The sequence below is a fragment of the Charadrius vociferus genome, unplaced genomic scaffold (assembly GCF_000708025.1).
Source record: "Charadrius vociferus isolate BGI_N301 unplaced genomic scaffold, ASM70802v2 scaffold75, whole genome shotgun sequence".
Classification (NCBI taxonomy): domain Eukaryota; kingdom Metazoa; phylum Chordata; class Aves; order Charadriiformes; family Charadriidae; genus Charadrius; species Charadrius vociferus.
In genome coordinates, this window is record NW_009648545.1 from 761314 (window position 1) to 785210 (window position 23897).

General features: G+C 37.5%; 1 protein-coding gene across 1 annotated transcript in view; it reads left to right on the forward strand.

Annotated features, from left to right (window-relative positions):
• TRAPPC8 (trafficking protein particle complex 8) overlaps positions 1–23577 on the forward strand; it is a 49750-nt gene extending 26173 nt beyond the window's left edge. The window contains exons 17-30 of the mRNA XM_009885981.1: positions 314–388; positions 1090–1216; positions 2262–2419; positions 3245–3687; positions 4278–4425; positions 5742–5838; positions 6752–6820; positions 6934–6974; positions 8643–8828; positions 9408–9509; positions 17645–17692; positions 19073–19218; positions 20761–20850; positions 22530–23577. Coding sequence (XP_009884283.1) covers positions 314–388; positions 1090–1216; positions 2262–2419; positions 3245–3687; positions 4278–4425; positions 5742–5838; positions 6752–6820; positions 6934–6974; positions 8643–8828; positions 9408–9509; positions 17645–17692; positions 19073–19218; positions 20761–20850; positions 22530–22764 — 1965 coding nt within the window. The 3' untranslated portion in view covers positions 22765–23577. The remainder of the gene's footprint in view (positions 1–313; positions 389–1089; positions 1217–2261; positions 2420–3244; positions 3688–4277; positions 4426–5741; positions 5839–6751; positions 6821–6933; positions 6975–8642; positions 8829–9407; positions 9510–17644; positions 17693–19072; positions 19219–20760; positions 20851–22529) is intronic.
• Positions 23578–23897: the final 320 nt, after the last annotated feature.

Consider the following 23897-nt stretch of genomic DNA (forward strand, 5'->3'; position numbering starts at 1 on the left):
TACTTTAATGATATAATAAATACTTCTGCAAGTATCAGTGAAATTGATTGGGAATGGTTCCAATTTATAGTAATAAATCTTAAATTTGTTGCTTAAGTAAATGTTTACTGAGCTCTCAAGCTGCTTCTTTAATTCAGAAAGCCTGAGAAGCTGGGCGTGCAACACTTGCTGGTCCTAACTGCCTGCAGTTTGAAACTTGTATGCTTTTTTTTTCTCTAATTGAGCACTTTAGGAAAGGTGTGGGAAGTAATATTTATGGCAGCCTTTCTGCCTAGGAGTAATAGTATCTGAAAAGCTGTTTTCTTCTTTTCAGGGAACGTGTGAAAATGATATGATAGGAACTGAAGCAATAGCAGAATTTTTAATTAATAGTGAGGAGACAAAAGTGGTAAGTACTGTACTTTAAATTAAAACTAGTCTTTTCAGTATTGAACTGTAGGGTGGAGTTCGGACTTGTTATGATCTGAACTTAATGCTAAACTTGCAGACAACATTACTGACACGAAGTACTGGAACTTCTGAATCTCATCAGTGTGTATAAATATCTGAAGGGAGGATGTGGCAGGGCAAGAGGTAGCGGGCACAAACTGAAACACAAGAGGCTCCATCTGAACATCAGGAAACACTTTTTTTTTTTTATTACTGGGATGGTGACTGAGCACTGGGCGCAGGTTACTGAGAGAGATTGTGGAGTCTGCATCCTTGGACATAGCAAAAAACATTTGAAAGTGGTCCTCGGCAGCTGGCTGTAGGTGGCCCTAGTTGAGCAGGCGAGTTGGAAAGGACCTCTGGAAGTCATCTCGTTCAAGTTCAACTCTTCTGTGATTCTGCCTCTGTTAATGTTAATTTTTGTTAAAATTTAGGATTCTTTCCTAATATAACAGGCACCTCTTAGCTGCGGATTGGTTTGCTAAATTCTGTATATATGTGGAACTTTGAATCCAGTAAATGACCTATAGTAATTGTATGCAGTTACATCTGAGACAACTATAAAGTAAATACAGCTGTGTCTTTAGCAATTGGACATTTAAATGTAATAATATTTTTTTCTAGTAGCAACAACAACAAAAATTTAACATATCTCCACAGGCAAGACTAAAGCTCTTTCCCCATCAAACAGGGGAGCTACATATTCTGGGAGTCGTTTATAATCTTGGCACTGTTCAGGGTGCTGTGACACTAGATGGGATAGATCCTTCTATTGGATTACAGACAGGTAAGTGTGTTATTCCATTAAGTTGTGTGTCCCTGGAAGGGAGAGGCATGGCTTCTACAGAGTAGAACTAAATTCTAATGTTTGAATATCATGATGCAAGGCCTTCCTTCAGGTAAGGGTGTAGAAACAATTGGAACAGGAAAAGAAGGAATTGGCACTGGTAGGAATCCCATGAGAAAGGAAGTAACCTCTACCAAACCCATACTTATTACTCTGTTTAAATCTAGAAATTCTGAAACCATTAAGATCAGAATTTAAAGATTCCTTCTATACCATGTTGAATCTATAATGACTTTCATTGACTCCTTTGCCATTCAATTTTCTTCTGGCTCTTTGCTTTGTTAGCTTTCAGCTTTTTTTTTTTTCAAGTGTGGTTCTCTGCATAGATTCCTAAATTTAAATTTGGCTGATGTAATTACTTTTTTAGCATCTTGACTTATTTTGGTTCTCTTTCCTTTATATTAACATATAAATGACTTATTAATTGCATGTTACTTGGTCTGTTTTGCTGAGTCTTTCATCTGAGACTGTCTCTCACAAGGAAAACGTACTTATTAGGGGAAATGGGGAAAAAGCGTATGTTCGAAAGTGTCCAAAAGAAATAATGAAGCTTGGTTAGCTATCTACAAACTGGAAACCTTTGGAATAAAAAACATTTGAAGAGTGGTGGCCTATCTTTGAAGGAAATAAAAATGTTTTGGGTAACTTTCTTCTTGCAGCTTGGCAGAAATTGGGTAAGGAAGTAAATACATCACCTTCATGCTCTGCCCCTCCCTCCCCATTGTAGTCAAACTGTTAAAGGGCAGAGTAAGCCCACAACAATGGATAACTGCCTGTCTCAACTTGCAATAATAGTGTTGTGTGACAGTAAGCTTTAAATAGTTCTTTGTCAGTGATGCTGCTTAATCAATGAACACTTCATTTGCCCAATAACAGAACAATCAGAGTGATTTTTGAGATTGGGCAGGGAGCTTTGGATCACTTAGCAGAAAAAAGTTAGGAATTACTTTAAAAAAAAAATCGCCCTTTTTAAAAATTGTTTCAGGAAAGTTTGTCTCCAATGGGTTATCTGTACGAGGACGACAAGATTTAGAAATACAAGGGCCTCGACTTAATAACACAAAAGAAGAAAAAACATCTATTAAATATGGACCTGATCGGCGTTTAGATCCCATTATTACAGAAGAAATGCCTTTGTTGGAGGTATGTAGCTACTTTCTCTTGGCAGTTTTGAGCAAATAACTGAATCCAGAGCTTATAAATGTAATTCTAACAATGAAGTCTTAGACTTTGTTAATGCCTAAATCTTTCCAGTTAGTTTCTGATCTGTCAGTGCCAAACTTATGTGGATTTTTTTTCAAGTGAAACTTGAAGCCCTCAAACTAATATCCTTCTGAAATTTTTATGTTCCATTTAGAATTTTAGTTGGCAACAGCTTTTGTAGCCAAATTTCAAGGTGAGACAAACAGGCAAAGAAGCTCCACCCCACACCTTTTGCTTGCTATTCATCTAGAATAGTTCAAGTTGGTTAATTACAACACAGTGGTTTTCTTTACTAGGGTTATTAAAATGGTCTAACTGGTTAATGACAACACTCAATAGAATAGACTATTTCAGTTGGAAGGGACCTATAATGATCATCTAGTCCAACTGCTTGCTTACTTCATGGCTGACCAAAAGTTAAAGCATGTTATTAAGGGCATTGTCCAAATGCCTCTTAAACACGGACACAGGGTTGGGGCATTGAGCGCCACTCTAGGAAGCCCGTTCCAGTGTTTGACCACCCTCTTGGTAAAGAAATGCTTCCTAATGTCCAGTCTAAACCTGCCCTGGTGCAGCTTTGAACCATTCCCATGTGTCCTATCACTGGATCCCAAGGAGAAGAGATCACATCACCTTCTCCACTTCCCCTCCTCAGGAAGCTGTAGAGAGCAATATAGTTTAACTATGTTAATTGTTATTTTCATGCCTGTTTGTGACATGGCTCAATGTTTAGGTTTTTCTTTTCTCCTGTTCTCTCCCATACAGGTGTTCTTTATAAATTTCCCTACAGGGCTTCTCTGTGGAGAAATCAGAAAAGCATATGTAGAATTTGTGAACGTAAGCAAGTGTCCTCTTACCGCACTGAAGGTTGTGTCCAAGCACCCAGAATTCTTTACTTTTGGTGGAAATACTGCTGTTCTAACACCACTAAGTCCTTCAGCTTCTGAAAACTGTAGTGCTTACAAGACTGTTGTGACGGATCCTACCTCTGTGCGTACAGCACTGCTATCTTCAGCTTCTTCTGTAGACTTTGGGGTTGGCACAGGAGGTCAGTCTGAAGTAATACATGTCCCACTTCCTGATGCTGTTCTTCTTCCTGGGGCTTCAGTTCAGCTGCCAATGTGGTTACGGGGACCAGACGAGGAAGGTGTTCATGAAATTAACTTTTTGTTTTACTATGAAAGTATTAAAAGACACTCAAAAATGTGGTAAGTTTTTTACCTACTTTTTCTGTCATACTTATTAGACACATTATAAATGTTGTAAGCAGAAGTGTAAATCTTACTGAATTTCTCTCAGCTGCTGTGATGATGTAAGTGGCCTGTTATCTCCTATTCTAAGTAATAATTTTTTTCTACTATGATCTAATTTCCATATGAAATTACATAGCCTACACTGCTTCCATCAAAGTGGCAATTATTAAAATAATTTAGTAGAAGGAGGACCAATGGATTGCTGTTAATACAAGCTTTTCATATTTAATTTCTCTGGAAGCACATCTTTGAGGCACGGGGGGAAACATTCATTACTTAATTTGTTTCTGCATGTTATAAACCCAAATCTTGTCTACTTTGAACAAAAGATTTTGTTCTTAATTAAAATGTGTTTAGTGATTGTATTATAATGAAAGAAAAAGTGTCTCTTTGGTGGTTAAAAGGAACAAATTGTCTAATGGGCTTAGTATTGATGGCAAACATAAAAACTAAACTTCTTGATAACAGGTTCTGGACAGCAGTCCTGGTTGTTCAGAATGTCTCTTTTTTTCTTTTTTTTTCTTTTTTCTTCCCCTCCTTCCTAGTCATAGAGTATTAAGGCACACTGCAGTTATTTGTACTAGCCGGTCTCTGCATATTCGAGCTACTGTCTGCAGAAGTAACGCGCTTGAAGATGAAGAAGGCAGAGGGGGCAATATGTTGGTGTTTGTGGATGTAGAAAATATCAATACTGTAAGTTTTTATTTTTAATAATAATACTGCTCTAAATATCAGCAGATGTGTGTCACCAGTAGAACCAAGACTTACATGCCAAGTTTTTTTGCAACTATTTTGCAAACACCAAGTAAACCTTCCATATTTAATCATTCCAGTTACTTTTGAAAAGAGAGTACTGACATTAAGTTGTATCAAAGCTCTCTTGAAGTCTGCTGTAACTGTGTCTTTCCTAAGCAAGTTCCAGTACTGTAGGTCAGAGTCTTTTTTTCTTTTTAGGAGGATTTATTCCAAATTCATGAATGTTGTTGGTGATCACAACTTTCAAGGTAGTTCTGAATGAGACCACCTGTGCCCCCTGCAACCTTTCAGTGAAAACACTGGTAGAATTAGTGGTAATGTGAAGTCAAAATTTAAGCTCCAAGTTGAAGGAAGCTTCTGTGTTTAGATTTATTACCAAACTCTAAAAGACATTCTTGCAAATACAATCCAAATACAGATGTCTGTTGTGATCTGTTGACTTAGCAAAGCATACTGAAATATTTCAGTTTTTCATACCATGCTGATTTAGATTTACTCACTTTTTGGTAAAGCTGTTCCCACTTTTTCAACCACAAAGCAAGGTAATTGAATCCTCTGTTTGTAGAATTCCTAGACACTTAGATGGTAGTGGAATCACTGAGCTGCTTTGTCATTTTTTTTAAAGGTGTGTACGATCTATTTTTTGTCTTCAGCTACGGAAGTGAATATTGTGCACTCCTTCTTTGAGGAGGAAGGAATGTTTCATAAAGTACTTACAAGTTAACATATAACATTGTGTGAAACTTAATTTTCCACTACCACCTTAACTTCCAAGAAAGGAAACCAACCCCAAAAGCTACTTTTCATGTTGTATATATGTTAAAAAAAAACAAACCCAAAAAACAAAACAACAAACCCCTTGAATTTATCACCTAGCAATGTTCTTAAAGTAGTCTTAGAAACTAAGTGGCCTTGTGGACAGTGTTCTGCATTGGAGTTAAAAGCCTAAGTTTTATTATAGTCCCCTTAATCTAAACCACTAGCTTGTGTGTATTTTTTTCTGGGGTATCTTTGTTTCCTCTTTGTGTGAATTTGTTTACTGGAATTGGAAGTTGCTGTGAGCTGGGACTTTTACCCTACAATGGGTCTTAAATCTCTTTTTACCTCTCCTTAGTATTGTATTATGGATGGTGTGAATAATGAGTTAAATTAAAATTCTAACACTGCCACATTGCAATGAACACTTACCATGCAATGTAGCATGTCACAATTGTGACAGGTCTTACTTGACATAACTTTTGTTTCTTCCTTAGAGTGAGACTGGTGTTAAAGAATTTCATATAGTACAAGTTTCAAGTAATAGCAAGCACTGGAAGCTTCAAAAATCTGTTAACATCTCTGAAGACAAAGGTGTGTATCTTTATCACTGACAGGATGTCTAGTCTAACTTCTACTTGACAAGAACAGTTAAAAGAATTTTACAAGGAGCTGAATTTGGCTTTCAGAATAATTAACTTATAAAAACTTTGTCCATTTCAAACATACTACAGCCCTTCTTTTGTTAGTGTTTCAAGAAAAGTATATTTACAGGTAACTTTCAGACTTTGTTAATTTTAAAAATGGGCTTAATGTATAGATAAATAGCTCTGTGAGGTAGAGGAATTCATGTCTGGGTTGGCCAATAACTTACCTCACAAGAAATAACTAAAAGTAAAGGAACACTGAAACTTATTTATAGCAGTGTTAAATTTAACTGATCGACAGAATATCTGACAAGTGCTCTCTAGTTATTGGAAACATAGCAGAATTGCTGGTGCTGTATCCTGCCTTAGCTATTACAAGCTGCTAATTTTTCAAAAGGCTAACTATGCTGGGGAAAAAAGGTGCTGTTACTGTAACTAACAAGTGTTGTTATTACTGGCATGCTGACACTTAATATACATAAAAATTACTCTAGGCATGTACTTCTCTTGTCTTAATATTGAGGGTGAACTAGTTGGATAAACTGAATCTTTTGTCTTCTGTTCCTTCCTTCTTTCTCTGTATCTCCTTTATGCATGATGGCTCACTTCCTGCTCTGGAAGTAGATGGAAGGGGTCAGCAGAAGGTGCATCTTTTTTATTACCATACAGTCACAGAAAATGCATCATCTTTGGGATCATGAAGTTGCTCTGCTTGATTAGTTATGCTTCTTGAGTATCATCAGTGTATGGGGTTTGTTTGTGGTTTTTTTTGTGAACTTTAAAGGCTGACTTTTGGCTAGTGAGGAGGGACTCTGATTATGTTGAGAGGGGGAAAAAATCTTGCAACCTTTTTCTTTCAGATACTAAACTTGCTAGCAGAGAGAGAGCAAAGTTATGTTTTAAAGCAGTAAGATGCAAAAACTCAGAAGGTAAGTTCTCTCCTGAACGGGGTAACTTTGAAGAAAACACTATTTGGATGCTGTATGCTGAAGTTGTAACTTCTCATGATGCTGAAACAATGCCTTCTCTTTTTATCCCTCAGAAAATTACACATTTGCAGACATTGTCTTTGGAAATGAACAGGTAGGTGAAATGGTGCAACTGCATACTTTGTCATGTGCAGGTATCCCAGTGAAAGCCTTTTTAAAATTTAAAAATGGGAACAGTCCTTTCATAGTTGGGAAGCTGAGTTTTGCATGGCAAAAGCTATTGGTCTTCTAGGTCAACTCCCTTTTTTACAAGGAGAAGGTAGCATTGGCTAGTGGATAGCCTGGAATTTTAACTCCACAGCTGAACTACTTTGGGAGCACACTGGGATGCTAACTTTATTAATGTTTTCCCTTCCTTTCCAACTCTTCAGGGCGGTTCTATTGAATATTTCCCAGTTCTGTAATTTTCTGGTAGAGATCTGTGGATGTCAGATTCTTGTTCTATTGTTTTTTCTTAAATATATTTTTACTAAGATAAGTTCAACTCTAATTATAGTTTGTTCTAAAAATATTCTGAAACTTCTGATGGATGTAAGTACCAAAGTGTCAAAACTACTAATGTAGGTTGCAGTCAGTTCAAGGAGTCTGTTTCTTTGATTTTTTTTTTTCTTAAAAAATTAAGATTCTAAACTACCATGCTTTTTTAATCTTTTTAAGCATACAGGTATTGTTTGAAGAAGATTCCTTTTAGCCAATGATCTTGATAGAGTGAATGCTTTTTCAAAACTTGAGGAAAGTAGGCCATTTGCATCAGATCAAAAATCTGCATTATCATTGTGGATTTTGTTAGCTGGATGTCAGGTTGCTTATTTAATGCTGAGTGTACATTTTCCATGTATGTATCCAGCTTTTAAAAGCCAAAGAAAACCCACTCACTGCAATTTAATTTTGTAGGCATATAAATTGAAGTTAGGACTAAAAATCTGAGGTAGATGATCCTTCTTTACATTTTTAAAGTCAGATAAGCTGCGTGAACTTCAGCTTTCTTGTAAGAAAATGTTCTTTAATGGGGGGGGATGGGAAGGGGGCTCACCTTTTAGACAGTTACTCCAAAAGCAGATTGTTATCTCCCTGGGTACGTGTTGCTAATGCAACAATTAGCAGCTCTGCAACAGCATATTCTGGAAAGGCTAACGTTTTTGAAAAGGAGGGGTTAGGAAGCTAAAGTTCTGAACTTGGTGATGGCAGGATAAGTAATCATTGCTGTCAGTGTTAAAACCACTGCTTCCTTATCAAGCTTTTGGTGTTGGAAAAGCTCAGCACAGTACTTCTGGCTGTGCTGCTTATACATGGGGAATGTGCTGTGCAATCTATTATCTTTGCTATTGCTAGCAAAATGTATGCTCTTAACTTTGATAATTCTAGCTAACCTGAGGAAGATATTAAAAAGCAATAATGACTTGCATGTGATTTAGTTTGTGAGTTAGTTGGACACTTCAGCTCTCTACACTACGCTTGATATGTCATAGTAGGCTGTCTGCTGGTAATAATGAAAGCCCTTATTTCCAAGTTAGGTATTTGTAGTTTTAGGCCAATAATCTATAGCTCTGTTTCTCTATGTTACCTTATACAGCTCACTAGGCAGGGCTGATCTTTGACAGGGCAAGGATGGAAACAGACTTGTGGCATCCTGTAGGTCTGCAAAGGGAAGCAAAGCAAGATAATGTAACGGAAATACTACAACGATGAGCTTTGTTAGAGTAACTTGTGTCAGCTTGCGTCCTGTTTTAAGAGCACTCTTTCTTGCTTTTTTTTCTTGCAGATAATAAGTTCAGCCAGTCCTTGTGCAGACTTTTTTTTTCAAAGCCTATCCTCTGAATTTAAAAGAACTCATGTGCAATCTCATACTCATGCATCTCAAAGGGCTGTGAAGCAATCATTTGATGAAACAGTCAGATTGATACAAAGATGCAGTGAAGTTGATTTGAACATTGTTGTACTGTGGAAGGTATGTATGATTGTGGCCTTTGTGGTAATTTGGCCATGAAATATGACTGATAGAAAATAATCTAATATGGCATCCTGAACTTTCAAGAGTACTCATACAAAATTTATGGATGAATATTTTTCTGAAAACAGTTAAATGAACTAAAACAGTGTCAAGAAGCAAAGACAGTCTTAATAGCTGTTACTGTAATAAGTGTGCATGAGTGGTTTTGCATTATTGTGGATGCACCCAGTTCTTATAAGGTCTCCTCTTGAAAGAGAAAATTCTGAAATCTTCAACCAAGAGACTTGTTAATGCTTGCTTTTTTCATAGAACTGTGATTGACCCAGTCTGCTTTGAAGAAGAGGATCTCATTTACCAGACTGCAAATATTAAATAGTGCAAATGGGCAGTCTAAACTTCAGTTGTCTGTGCTTGCAAAATCAAAAGCATACACATAAAATAAATATGTCGTGCTAGCCTTCAAGTTTTACACAGTACAACATCTTTCACTTACATTGGGGGGAAAGTCAGTAGTTCTGTATTATGCAGCTTCTGATAGTTTCTGGTCTGCTAATGTCTTTGTATTATATTTGGTAGGCATATGTTGTGGAAGACAACAAGCAGCTCATTTTGGAGGGCCAGCATCATGTTGCCCTTAATACAGTTGGGAAGGAGGCTTTTTCGTTTCCTCAGAAGCAGGTAATCTAGTGTGAACTTGTCTTTTACAATTGCTTGTTTCCCAAAATGGACTTGATGTATTTTCTTGTAGATAAGTGGAATCACTTTGGGCGCTCTTGTAGCGTCTAACATCAGATGTGTTATTGCTAAATAATTCAGACTGACTGACTTCAACTTTGATTAGTCATCTATATTGAAACAGCTAGGTTCAGTTTAAAGATGAGGAAAGCAATATACAAGTAATCGTACTGCTATGCAGTTCTTGGAGTAAACTGCTCGGTGGTATTTCAGGGTGGAACTAGGAGCTTATTCATGGTATTAAGTCAAAGTTAACGATTATTTCATAAGAAAGTTAATAGTAGAATGGTGGAATTATTTTTGAGTGTTACAAAATCAATTTTATAAATTCTACTACAATGCACGACTTCTAAGTGAAGACCTTTAGTATAAAATGCTAGAAAAGCAGAAACACCGAAGCAGTGAAAAAGATACTGAAAGCTCCATTGGAATCGATCAATTAATAGCATGTTACTTCATTTGGAAGTTTTGTAGCCTGTTTGATCATTCAAAATAAATAGCATCTGTAAGAAACTGGTGGATGTCTCCTGGTATGTGAATCAATAATAACTATGGAAGCCATAGATAAGTTGCTGTAAAAACCTCGTATGCTAGATGCAGCTTCTGTGTGTTAAGACTAATGTGCAAAATAAAGAAGAAATGCGTCTTGTATTTGTTTAGTCTCCTGAGCACTACACTACTGTTCCTTCTTGCTTTGGTGCCATTCTCATTCTGTTTTTACCAATGTTGCAAACATCATATATAGCGTTTACTGAGCTCTTACTCAAAGTTGCAGCAACTAGTACTAGACGTTAATTTTGTCAAGAAAACACTATAGGACAAATGTCTGTTTCTATACATATCATGCTATAATGTAACCAGTGAATTACTCTGAAGTTATGCAGTTGGCTTTGGTTCATTAAGTGTTTAAGTATTTTTATGTCATTAAGACGATTTTTCCATTTAGTTCTTTGTGCTATGAAATAGACAGTAATATATTGAAAGAGACATGTTTGAGCTGAACTGGCTGGCATTCATTGGTACTGGAAACCAGGAAAATTTAAATTCTAATATCTGAAGATGATTTTTTTCACTTAACAACCCCAAAAGAGCCTTTGCATGTGTGGGCTCAAGCTGTGCTGAGCAATACTAGGCTGTATTAGTCTAATGACAACTGCCCACTCTGGTGTTATCTTTCCTTTCTTAAGGTGTATGTAGAACAGTAGATCACACTGTAGACATCTAAAGTTAGGAGAGAAAACACTGTGGACTTGTAATTCTGATCTCATTGAGGTCTGGTTCTAGCAAGGGGGTGGGAAGAGAAGAAGGAGGAGTGAATCACATCTGCATCCTAACAAAACCAAATGACTGAACAGGCTAGGGATATAGAAACTTACATTTTTTTCTTGACTGCACTGAAAATCTAGTTGTCTGCATCAAATTCAGTTTCAAACTAAAAGAAATGAATCTTACCACCAGCAACAAGGAGGATCCAGTTGTACCCTTAATTTGTTTTGAGGGATACATAGTACTATATTAGCATTTTCTGTCTATAATCTGTTTCTCATCAATGATTATTACAACTACATTCAAGTGGATGCTACATTGATTATCGTATTCACTTTCTTCAGTGTAAGGAACATACTTCCTTTGAAACATTCTGTACCTTGGTTGGAAGTAAAATGCATCTACATTGTGATGCAGTTGAAATTTGGTATAAGAGTAATAATGGTGGTTCTTTTTTAATAAATGTGTAAAGTCTATGTCATCATAGTAACCAAAGCCCAGATTTAACTTGTATTTTAAGAGCCTGTAGTCTCAGAACTGCTAAGGATTGAGAAATTTCGTGTCCTCCTGTACTACTTCTTTTTTTTTTAATTGGCACTCTGTACTGTGAGGAGAGTAGATAAACTCCTTTGAGATGGGAGGTGAGGTATGACAAATTAAGGGATTTGAGGCTGTGCAGCCTTTTACTTTGTTCACGCCATGCTTAAGAATTAAAAGAATCCCCCAAATAGGATTAAATGAGGCTAGGTAGAGAAAACCATATAATTAATCTATTAATGATTGCATATTGTCTTTGAATTATCTTGCTCTTCCTTAAAGCTACATGAGTAGTGAAAAGCTGGGGGGGGGTGGGTGGGCGGGGAGTCCCCCACGTTACTTCTAACTTCACACTTTCAGTATATAGTTTCGAGACTTACAATGTAACAATCAAATAGTTTGACTTGTAAATCTGTATTTATTCTCTAAATCATAAACATGGTTGGAAACTACCGATTGTTCCTGAATGTGTTGTGCTAACAGTATAGAAGTTAGTTGTTTTCTGTGGTCTAGACAGCAGAGGGAGATGGAGAGGTGTGCTTTTTACCATGTTGGTTACCAGTTCTTAAATGATAAAGGGCTGTTCAGATCTGAAAAAATAGTTTTCTTTGCAGATTATGAACAGGGTGTCACCTAGGATGCAAGAGTCTGCTCCCTGCATTTCTTTCTGTGTTCTATTTATTTGTTGCTCTTCAGCAAATTTCCTCTTGACTTGGGCTGCTTCTGCTTCATGCTGTTGCAACCAGCAAAGGAATTTTTGTGTGTGGTAATATAGCCATCCGCAACCAAGAGCAGTCTCTCAACAGACATGGAGAAAATGCAAAGAAGACTTCTCTCTGCACCCTCTTTATTTTTTTTTTTTTTTTTAGCCCTCTGGGAAATGATTCAAATCTTAGCTGAATTCATCAAATAAATGTCCATCCTTGTCAGTGACGTGGGCAGTGAGGTCGAGTGTACCCGCAGCAAGTTTGCCGATGATACCAAGCTGTTTGAGGTGGACACCCTGAAGGGGGGGGATGCCATCCAGAGGGACCTGGACAGGCTGGAGAGGTGGGCCCAAGCCAACCTGATGCAGTTCAACAAAGCCAAGTGCAAGGTCCTACATCTGGGTCGGGGTAATCCCAAGCACAAATAAAGGCTCAGTGGGGAATGGCTGGAGAGCAGCCCTGAGGAGAAGGACCTGGGTGTGCTGATTGACGAGAAGCTCAACATGAGCCAGCAATGTGCAATCGCAGCCCAAAAGGCCAACTGCATCCTGGGCTGCATCAAAAGAAGTGTGGCCAGCAGGTCAAGGGAGGTGATTCTCTCCTCCACTCTCGTGAGACCCCACCTGGAGTACTGCGTCCAGCTGTGGAGTCCTCAACATAAGAAGGACATGGACCTGCTGGAGCGTGTCCAGAGGAGGGCCACGAGGATGATCGGAGGGCTGGAGCGCCTTTCCTGTGAGGAGAGGCTGAGAGAGTTGGGGCTGTTCAGCCTGGAGAAGAGAAGGCTCCGGGGAGCTCTTATTGTGGCCTTCCAGCCCCTAAAGGGGGCCTACACGAGAGCTGGGGAAGGACTTTTTGCTAGGGCATGTAGTGATAGGACAAGGGGGAATGGCTATAAACTGGAAGAGCGCAGGTTTAGATTAAACCTCAGGAAGAAATTTTTCACTTTGATGGTTGTAAGGCACTGGAGCAGGTTGGCCAGAGAAGTTGAGGCCCCATCCCTGGAGGTGTTCAAGGCCAGGCTGGATGGGGCCTTGAGCAACCTGGTGTAGTGGGAGGTGTCCCTGTTTGTGGCAGGGGGGGCGGAACTCGATGATCTTTAAGGTCCCTTCCAACCTAAACCATTCTATGATTCTATGAAATACGTTGAACAAATCAAGGTAACTTGCTTATATGTTGGTTAAATTCTATGTACTGGTTGGCTTCTGCTACTTTGTCAACTATGTTGTATATCAGACTAAATCTTTGTCAGTTTTTAAGGATTTAATTTGAATTTATAGCAGTTTCTAGAACTGTTCAGGGAAACACAGTTGCAGTAAAGCACTGTAGTAGAAGAGCAGTGGATCTGTATTCATTGGCACGGTTCTGTTTCTTAGGTTCTTCCAGCAGTTGCTGTTAGGTTGGTGGGTGGGTGCGCTGATATAAAATCACCTCTATCATATGTCTAAGCTAAGATGTTACACTGCTGACTGAGACGCGAGGACAGGTGTCTATTTCTGCTTGGTTTTGTGTGGAACATGTAATGCATCCAACGGGGATGTGGAACAAACAACAGGATGCTATTGTTCCTGTATCACAGTAGTGTAACTTGCCCTAGTATTTGATAATATCAAGATAAAACCTCTGGTTTCTATAAAACACAAAGTAGTGGGGTTTGGAGGAGGCTTAATCTTTTCCTGGCTAGAACTTCTGTATGTAGCCTTTAATAACAGTAAAATTCTATGCAAATTTTACTTGGATGCTCAAATGCATATGCTTCCTTTTCATCCCATGCCTGTTCAAAATAGAATTATGAATGCTAAACTTCTTTCATTCTAACCAAGACAATGATAACTATGGCTTTGAAGCTTACTGGTTTTGTTTGTTTACACTACAGGGTGGTTTTTGTATTTAACTCCATGCCACTGCTTTTGAGCATAGGTTACTGGACGCAGTAGACTTACCAGGTGATGTGGTGAGCTACTTACATCTTTATGTTCTAGAAGTTTGGAATCATAACACATAGTATGCTGAAGGAACACTTAAAGAATATTGACTCTGTTAAAGCATTTCTTTGTTTCATATAGAAAGCTCACTGAGTAATATGGAAAACATTTATTTTCCTCTTTCCTCTCTGACTTTTATTTTTGAAAAAATGGCCTTTTGCTAAAGGTGGGGAAAAATGCTAAATATAGTTTATATTCTTGAATCAGAAACACAAAAAGTGCCACAAAGTGATACGTTATAGTCGCTAGCAACAGTGTGTGAAGAATAAATGACAAAATACTAAAGTGAATAGGTCTGAATGGATGTGTCAGCAGTAGCTGTTTGAGTCCAAATAGTAAAAGCCTCACTAATAAAAATTAGCTGAGTATTTGTAACTAATGGATGTTCTTTTTGACAGTACTGCTATGGGTTCTGTTTCTCATCTGAAACTTGCTTTCAGCAATCAGGTTGTTTTAACTGAAGCCAACTTAAGATTGCATCTGAAATACAGCTATACTGTCGCTTGTTCTTAACCTTTCTACCTTAACTTAGTAATAGGACAAAAACTTCAAATACGCTGAGTATCCATTCAATCAGCACTGTTGATCACTATTATTTCTTGTTGCCATCTTCCGTGTCTTTCTAATCTGGTAAATTCAATCCAAAAGATTCCTAAGGAAAAGCACATGGTGGCATGGAAGTAGTAGTGTGGGGCTGGGCCAGTCTAGTAGAGGCTTGTCACTTGGGCATGCCGGCATGTTGGAAATAGTGCATCCATACTTCTGAGACACATTAGCATGTGAGTGTGAACTTAATTTTGACTGAAGTCTAGATGAGAAAGTGTCTGAGTGTGTTAGGCTTACTTTTTTTTTAAGATACTGTCCCCATGTACAGCCCTCTGTTTTTGTTGTGAAGTGGTCTTGTAACACACAAAGTGGATACCTTTCAGGCAGAATTAATCCAGATGTGCTCCAGGACTGCACATAGTGTGCTTCTGTGCTGCTCATTCAGCCCTGTGGATTAGACCAGTGCTGGCCCAAAGTAAAATCCATAAAGTGCATTTAGCATGGATGCAGGCTTTTTTGGTAGTGTTGCACTTCAGAGATGATAACTTTTGGTAACACTGCTTCTTAATGTATATGCAGCTTAGCAAGACAGCAATGGTTTCGTTGGAAGTAGGAATTTTGAAAGGTAGGAGAGGGTAAAGTTTAAATAACTTTCCTAACAGTGAACTCCTGGAAGTAACATCTTGTGCTAGTTCAGTTTTGGTTTTGTTTTTGTTTTAACAGAATACGTGGGGAGGGGTACTTGAATCAAACACAGGTTGTTGGAATGGATTTAAGACTTTCTTTAAAAAAGCTTGGTGGGGGAAAGCAAAATTCCTGAGGGTAAACATCAAGAGCAGAAGTGTACATTTTTCACTCTGTTGTATGAATTAATGTACCAGTTATGGTACTGATTTGGGAGGATTGGCTTACGTTGTTGTCATGAATGAAATATTCCAAATAGCTGAAAAATTCTATCTGCTTCTTTACCCATTTGATAGACTGTGGAGCTGGTGATAGTATTTGTGCTTTCAAATGTATTATTACTGGTGTTTTAGTAAAATATTGTTCCTGGAACATACACTGTAGTATTTTCTATAGTTAGGCACTAGAATTAATATAAATGAGCTACATGGTGAAGGAAACCAACTTAAAACTGTGGTTTTGAAATGGGAGTTCCTGAACTAAAATGGGAAAGAGAAAGACGCATCACTTAGGATCTCGTTGTCTCACTCTTACTCTGTTGCTTTCATATATTCTGCTTTTACTTATGCTTAGCTTTGTTCAAGAGTTTCCTGATTAGGCTTTCTGCTATGCTGTGCATATTGGTCCTTCATACTTGACTAAGCATGTTAATAATCCTTTTGGCTATGTGTAACTTGTAATTTATGGGGCAAATGTGCTGAATATGCATACAACTTGGAAATCAAATTGTGGTCTTTAATTTTTTCTGGTATGTTTAAGAGCACGTTGACCCAGTCATTGAGAAGACTCATTTTGAAATTGAAAACTTCAAGCTGTCTGATATTACATAGAAAAATCCTTTTAAAATGACGGCATGTAAAGATATCATCACTTCCATCCATCTGATGGAAAGGAAGAACTTTTCAATTTGGAAGTGCATTCTGAGAGATTAAAGAACGTATTATGGGCGGACCTGTGTATTACATTTATCAGATAATGCAAAAGATGCTTTGAATGGTGTACATTTTGACTTTTCCAACTTTTAGCTTAGTACAGTTGCAGGAGATATCTAAAACCAATGCGAATGAGTCATAAGTGATTTCAGAAGTGGGATAATGTACAACTTTATTTCAAAGTACCAAAACATCAGACACTAAAGGTCCAGGCTTTTTTGTAACCACTGAATAAGTGAAGATGTGGAGATCATTCTACCTGGAACAGTAAGCTTGTATCAAGTTTTAAGTATACTTGTTTGCAGCTGGCTTTTGTAGATAGCTTTGGGCAACAAAAAGCTTTCTAAAAATAGAAACAACTTTCCTAGCACCAATTGCACAGTGTGTAGCTCTTAGAAAGTAACTGTGGGAGTTGTGTGGTTCTGGAGCTACTGCCTGTTGTGTGTTTTTAGTCAAAAACCAAAAAGCTTAAAAATGTAGCTATAGAATTTAAAACAATAACCCCCCTGGTGTACAGTTCTTCCAAACTCTTCTTATGATGAAGGCTCTTTCAGTCAAGCTTATCTGTACCTCTGCCAGTTTGTATGGATGAGATCTTCAAATTACACTTTAACCATTTGTTTTTTTTAAAGGGAGCATCTTAACCATTGTTGTGGCTGCCTTGTATATGGTGCTTATTGTATACTGGAGCCTGTTGCACTTTTGGAGGCTTTGCAAGGAACCGTAATGGGTCAACAAGCAGACTTTAAGTATCAGAACTTTTGGTTTTGCCTTTAAAATGGCAATACTGTGTTTGGGCTGGTATTCTAGGAGTTCAGCAACAAAATACCACCTCTTTAATTCTTGGTTTTGTTTTACTTTGTTTCTAAGTGTAAATAACCTGCAGAGTTGAGCCTGTTATCTGCTTTGTGCATATTCTTGAAGGCAGGTATTCAAGTAGATATGGGCATCTCTTTTGTAGCCTTGATCCAATTCTCCAAGCTCCAAAGTAGGGCAGGAGTTTAATGCATCCTTAAACTTAGCATTTCTTATTAGCTATCTCTAGGTAGCTCCCTGATCTGTATGCACGTCTTCATTTGGAAGTGCTTAATTCTCTCCTCAGCCATTAGGGAAGAGAATCGTGTACTAAATGTCATATCTTAGCTTTTGTTCTAGGTACACAATTACAAAAAAACCTAGACTTTGAGCAGCTGAACTTGGAGACAGAGACACCCAGAAGCTGACTGGAATTAAGGTTTATCTCTGTGATGGTAAATGGTTAATTTTACTGCTTTCCAGTCCTTCAACAGAGGTGTAATATTAGAACTAAATGTTTGCAATATTAACAGCACTCCGGTACTTTCACCAGTAAATGTTCCTGCTGCATTTCATGATGTTCTTGTCTATTTGTAGAGATAAACCTTCGTATTTGTCTTTTGTAGGGTTTTAAAAAAATACTCGGGAATTCTGATTGGGAGGACTTGGAACAGGTAACTGACTCTAGGGCAAACTACAGTGTGTAGGATATTGATATGTGGTTGAAGAGGGCATTGATTAATTGCTTGGACTGTAATTTGAGGGGAAAGATAATTTAAATGAAAACCTGTAATATCTCTGGTGTGTTTCATGCTATCAATTTTCATCAAGTTAGATACCCATAGGGTAGGGTGGAAATACCAGATTCATTCAATGCTTAAAATATATTTCATTGTTACTGTGAAATATCTTTTTTTTTTTTCTTCTCAAATTACTTTTTAAGAAAACTATTTTTCCTTTCGAGAGGAAAGAATTGCAAGCCTGATAAAACATTTGATGTCTTCCTGGTATTACCAACGCAGGCAAACAGTGGCTGAGATGTTCATACATATTGCAGAATGCTCAGCGTGTCTGTTATTTTGAGTCAGGTTTTGTTGCCTGTAGTATTTCTTTTAATCTTAGAAGGTACAATCCATCACCCTTAAACAAAGAGTATTACTTTGTTAGACTGTACTGACTTACTGGTGGCTTTTTTAAATCTTCTTTCACACGCTTTTAGTAGTCAGTCACACTTATTGCTGCAAATTCTATTTTCTTCCAAAGGTGGACTTTTTGCAGAATAGATTAATAAGGGAATACTAAAAGGCAGCCCTTCCTGAATAAATCCTGCTCGCAAAACAGATTAGATGATTTGGACAGTTACAGTAGTGCTGTAATGCTGGACCAAGTGCAGCCCGATTGCCTCATTTGGTGTTGCATCTAGTTTCTTCAGAGATTGATTCTGCCCACAGGGTTAGGATGAATCCCAAGTAGTGTGTCAGTGCTTGACTTGCGCTTTCAGCTGGGGACAAAGGTAACTTTCATACCTGCAAGAGCTTGCTATACAGTTTTTAAGATGCTGTGCATTGTTAAACCCTTCTGTCATTGTTAGCATGTTCCTATAAACTGTTTGCTTTACTTTGGATCTGTTTTTGAAACTTGGGTATTGGCTTTCCTGCTGGGAACTTCCCAGGGCAGGTTTTTTTTTAGGTACAGCTGCTGAATAGGGAACTGTGTAAATGCTGTTCCTTTTTCTTAGAAACAAAACCAAACACTAACAAACTACTGCCACAATAGCATGCTTTTGTGAAACTTGCACAGATGGTATTTTCACAAGCAGTTGTGAAGTGTGTCTCAAAAGAAGGTAACAGGCAAATCATATCAATTTCTTATCTAGCATGCTTAAATGCAAAACACACTGGAAAATACTGTAAGCGTCATGATGCTGTAGACTTATTTCCCTGGAGTTATAGTTCATAATGGAAAATTGTAGCTTCTGTGACTGGATTTCTTGTGTTGCGTTGCACAGTACCTTGTGTCAATATTTTAAATGTCACTCTGAATTTGTGTTTCAGGAATTACCAGAAACGGTTCTCTTAAAGTTTTTTCGGTCAGAAAACACACCAGTACCTGCAAGACCAACACCAGAGCAGCTTTCTAATCTTATCAAGACAAGTCTTCATTATCCAGAGTCTTTCAATCATTCTTTTCATCAAAAAAGGTTAGTGCAATGTTTTCTTTAGAAACTTTTGAAATATTGTTAATTTGACAAAAATCCTGGTGAGAGATGCTATGAGGGTTATGATACAAAAGGTAAGTCTGGTATGCAAGGGTGAAATCTTGCTCAACACTTAAACTCACCACTTCAGGATTTTATAGGTAAACTGGAAGTTTCATGTAGTGAAACAGGCTGTAATACCTCTGCTCAGTATTAATGTTAGCTAGTAATGTTATCAAACCTACTGAAAGAAAAATAAATACTCTGCTGCCTTTGTGTTTATTTTTGGTGGTGGAGTAAACAGTGTGAGTACTCTAAGAAGCCAGACAGAAAATAAGAGGTACTTTTAAGTCAAAAGAACTGTTATGTCTACAGCATCTGACTTGTCAAGATTAGCTGCGCATGGTTCTGATTTATGTCAGAAGGAAAGGTGATTAGTTTAGATCACTGGGGCTTGTCTCCTGGAAGAATATCAGAATTAACCTCTGTCAGAAAGACTGCTAGAGTGAATTAGTTGGAGCATGTAAAATCCATGAGTCTCTCTAAAATGATATGAACAAATCCCTCTAGATTCATTTCCAGATATGAAATGAGTTGGACTTGAAACATAGATACTTATTTAGGTTTGAGTTGATTTATCTGAGAACTCTGTTACTTTTCTGTAAAACTTCACTTACTATAAATTGCCCCCAAAAATGGGATTCTTTCTTTATAAAACATTTAAGTGTTAGATTTTATAAGGTGGCATATTTTAATGACAGTTACAAAGCGTGCATTATTCCAGTAACAAGTTCATATCTTGGTTTAGTTGCTAATTGTTCTTTTTTTGGTAGTCAAGTTAGGATATTTAAACTGTTAAGAAATGGCAAAGAATTCTAGTGACACAAATCACTTATTGCATACATAGAGCTGTGATAGTTTGTACCTGGCTGTGAATATCTTGGGGTCTTTCTTGCTGCAGTATTAGTTATAAAAACAATCATACTAATTGTGAACAAGCAGAGTATCAACTAAGTATTAATTTTATTCAGAGTAAAGGCTTAAATTAACACCGAATGTGTATGTGCTGTCTGTTCTGTTTGGGCACTGTTCTGGCTGAAACTTGAGGCCACATGCCAGCAATTCTTCTACAGAAGGCAGTTCAGAGGAAGAGTAGAGAAAATGTGATAAACAGCGAAAAAAAAGGTTCAGAGTAGCATACTGGACCATGTTATCGCATTCTGAAATGCCTCTTGTCGTAACAGTAGATTTCTTGTAAACTAAGGTATTATTTATGCTTTTGCTAGCCTTTCTCAGCTGGATGAAGGAAGCTGGTAACCTCTTTTGGCTCAACTGAGCCAATGCTGTTTGCCTCAATAGCTTTTATGATAAGTAATTCTAGTCAATGTAAGTAATTATATTGCTATGTACACTGACAGTTGCATAATAGACAACTGCATGTTAATTTTATATTACTTGACATTTATTTTAACTATTTAAGACTGTAATTAAGACTATCCAGAGTAAGATGTCTTTCCTTTACTATGAAACTATTTCTCTTCACAGCCTCTGTCTGGTACCTGTCACTCTCCTACTTTCCAATTGTTCCCAGGCTGTTGTAGATGTGATGATTGACTTGCGGCATAAAACAACAAGGTAACATGTGAATGTTAATAAAACAAGATTTTTCTGAGAAAGCTTCTTAGTTTTGGAGAGTCTTGTAACATTTTAACTGTAGTGAATATCTAGAACAAGTTTGTTTTTCAACAGTGGTTTCTTTGAAAGAATGGAAGGTGCTGAGAGTTCATACAGTCAAATGGGAGTCTTCAGTGCTCGAATTCTACTTTCTGACTATTGCTAACACAGGAGCTAGAATTGTGAATCTTGAATAGTTAAACTCTGCATATCTCTAGGAAAGTGAAAATGCTTTTGAACTAGTGAAATATGAGCTTCGGCAACCTTGCTTTATTAAACATATGTTGTTGGGTCTTCATTTTTAAAATACCAAGTAATTTGTAGAAAATGGATTGAAGATACTGAGGTAAGCTTAGCTGTGGGGGAACCTTGGCTTCTTGCCAACAGTCCATCCAGGCAAGTAAGAAATTAAAAGCCCAGGGCCTAATACACAGGTTCAGAAATAGAGGACAGAAGACTTAAGTCTGGTTTTATTTATCAGTTAAGATTTCACTGATCTGGTGTTTTTTCACAAGATGGTCACATTTTATAACAGCATTGTAATACATGTCTTTGGAAGGATATTGTAGTCAGGTGCCCTGAAACTTCTTAAAAACAAACAAAACCCCAAACCCTTACACCCCCCCCCAACTTATTAATGCAATATCTCTAAAGCAATGTACATCCATGTTGACCACTCCTGTGTGATGTACCCTCTGATTTAACTCTAGCTTCTGGGACAGGCCTAAGAATGCCTTGTGCAGGAATTCCTAAAACTGACAGTTTGGATCTTGTTACTATGTCTATACTGTGTGTTACGTGCCTGTTCTGTAGAAAGCTGGGAATACACTGGAATTCATCATTATATGTATATGTATAAATCATGTTTTGTATACAGTATATTAGGAACCAAAAAAATGCTTTAAAGATTTGTACTGATTCATCTGAGCCAAGGGGAGAGCCGTTGTATAGAGTGTTAAGAGTGAGTCAGAGAACAGTAAAAAGTATTCAGTAATAAGTAAGGATCCAGATTTAAATTTAGCTGATGGGTCGACATACAGATGCATGAAGATACCCAAGGGTACCTTAGGTACTCTGTCTCAGAGTGTGTATATGTTTGTGGGGATGAGAGTGTGTGTGGATGTAGTACGAAGGAGGACACTTAGACAACCCTTTTTTTGAAGCTGCATTTAGTATCTTGATAAAATGTTAAGCGCAGTTCTGCCTATACCTATCATTGCAACTGCTATCCTTTCAAAATCTAGCTTTGTCTTGCTAGAAAAACTTTAATTTGTTAAAGAGAAGGGATGTGTGTGAAACAAACAAAGCGCAATGCATTTGGGGAAGGCTGTGACTTAAGGGAAATTATTGTAGGCAAGCAGTCAAAAAGACTCAGCAACTTCCAAGATGTCAGAGACAAATGGCAGTGGGTACTCCTGCATCCAAGACTGCCAGAATAGTAACTTAAGTTCCCAATTCCTGACTTCTGAAAACTTATTTCAGTTTTCAGAAAGCATAAACAAGCATGCCTTTGCAGTGGGCTGGTGATGGACACACAGTGTGTTCTGAAATCTTGGGAAAACTTGAGGTTGGAGGAATCATGTAAACAGGTAATACATGCTTCAAATGCAGAGAAATAATGCTGTTACCTTCTTTTTCAGCCCAGAAGCATTAGAAATCCATGGATCTTTCACGTGGCTTGGGCAAACACAGTACAAGCTTCAACTAAAAAGCCAGGAGGTTTATAGCTTGCAGCTGAAAGCTTGCTTTGTTCATACAGGTGTCTATAATCTTGGAACCCCCAGAGTATTTGCCAAGCTAGCGGACCAAGTTACTTTGTTTGAAACGAGTCAGCAGAACTCCATGCCTGCACTGATTATTATCAATAATATCTGACCACTTCTGAAAAAAATCACACTAAAAAACAAAATAAATGGGATTCTTTTCTTATATTGCTGGTTGACATTTTGCTGCAGTTTTTGGAAATAGCACCTCAAACATCTAACTTGTTACTAAAGATTGTGTAGGAAAGAAAATAGCAAAATATTCAGACAACTTGTCAGTTTGTTTCTCAATGCAACGCACGTTGGACTGAAAATACGTTTATCCTTTTATAATATATTTCTTCTCTGGTAATTAAGATATTCATAACACAAAATACTCTTTAACTTCAGATCTGAACATATTTGTATGTCCTATGCCCTGTCAAAAAATGCAGCTTGACTGCTGTTACAACTTCCAGCATGGTGTGTTTAATATTTGTGGCTGTATTAGGATATGGTTCAGGAAGAAACTCTCTGGCTTTTTCCTGTCTGAAGCCATTAGTCATGATAAATCCCAACCTTACTGTGAAGTTCAATAAGGTCTCTCAAATCCTTTTTTGTTTCTCAGTTCTTTAGTTTAATATTTTGTTTTGAGTTTTCATGTTGATGGAAACTGGCGACCTTTCAAGGTTTACATACAAGTCCCACCTAAGGTGTTTAAAAAAATAATTTCTTCAACCGGTTTGAGTATCTTGTTATTCATCTCAACACAGAATGCACTATTTCACAACCATGAGACTGTCATTTAAATTGTCACTTACTTTATTATGTAACTATAACAATTGATCTGTTTTAAAAAAAAATCTACTCAAGATTTTCCAGAAATGTATTATATTTATAACAAATGTACTGTAAATAGAATAAAACATACACCATATTCACTGTACAGACTTGTGGCTCTTTTCTTCCATTTCATGCAGCTGTATGAAATCTACAGGGGGTGATACTGTGTTTATATAAAATTCTGTACTTTCTTTGCTGTGGCCCTCTTTGCTCAGGTGATGTTCCTGTTCTGTTGCCACGTGTAGTGTTGCTGTGTGTTGAAACTTCTGGCGGCTGCTTTATTTGCCTTTTGAGTTCTTATCCGGTGTTCCCAGATACCACTTGGAATTCAGCTGTCTGGGAAATCTCAATTACTTGCTATGTGCTGGGGATTTTTGGTTTGAGTAATAGCTGCTGAACATAGAGAAGGCTGTGCGAAGCGAT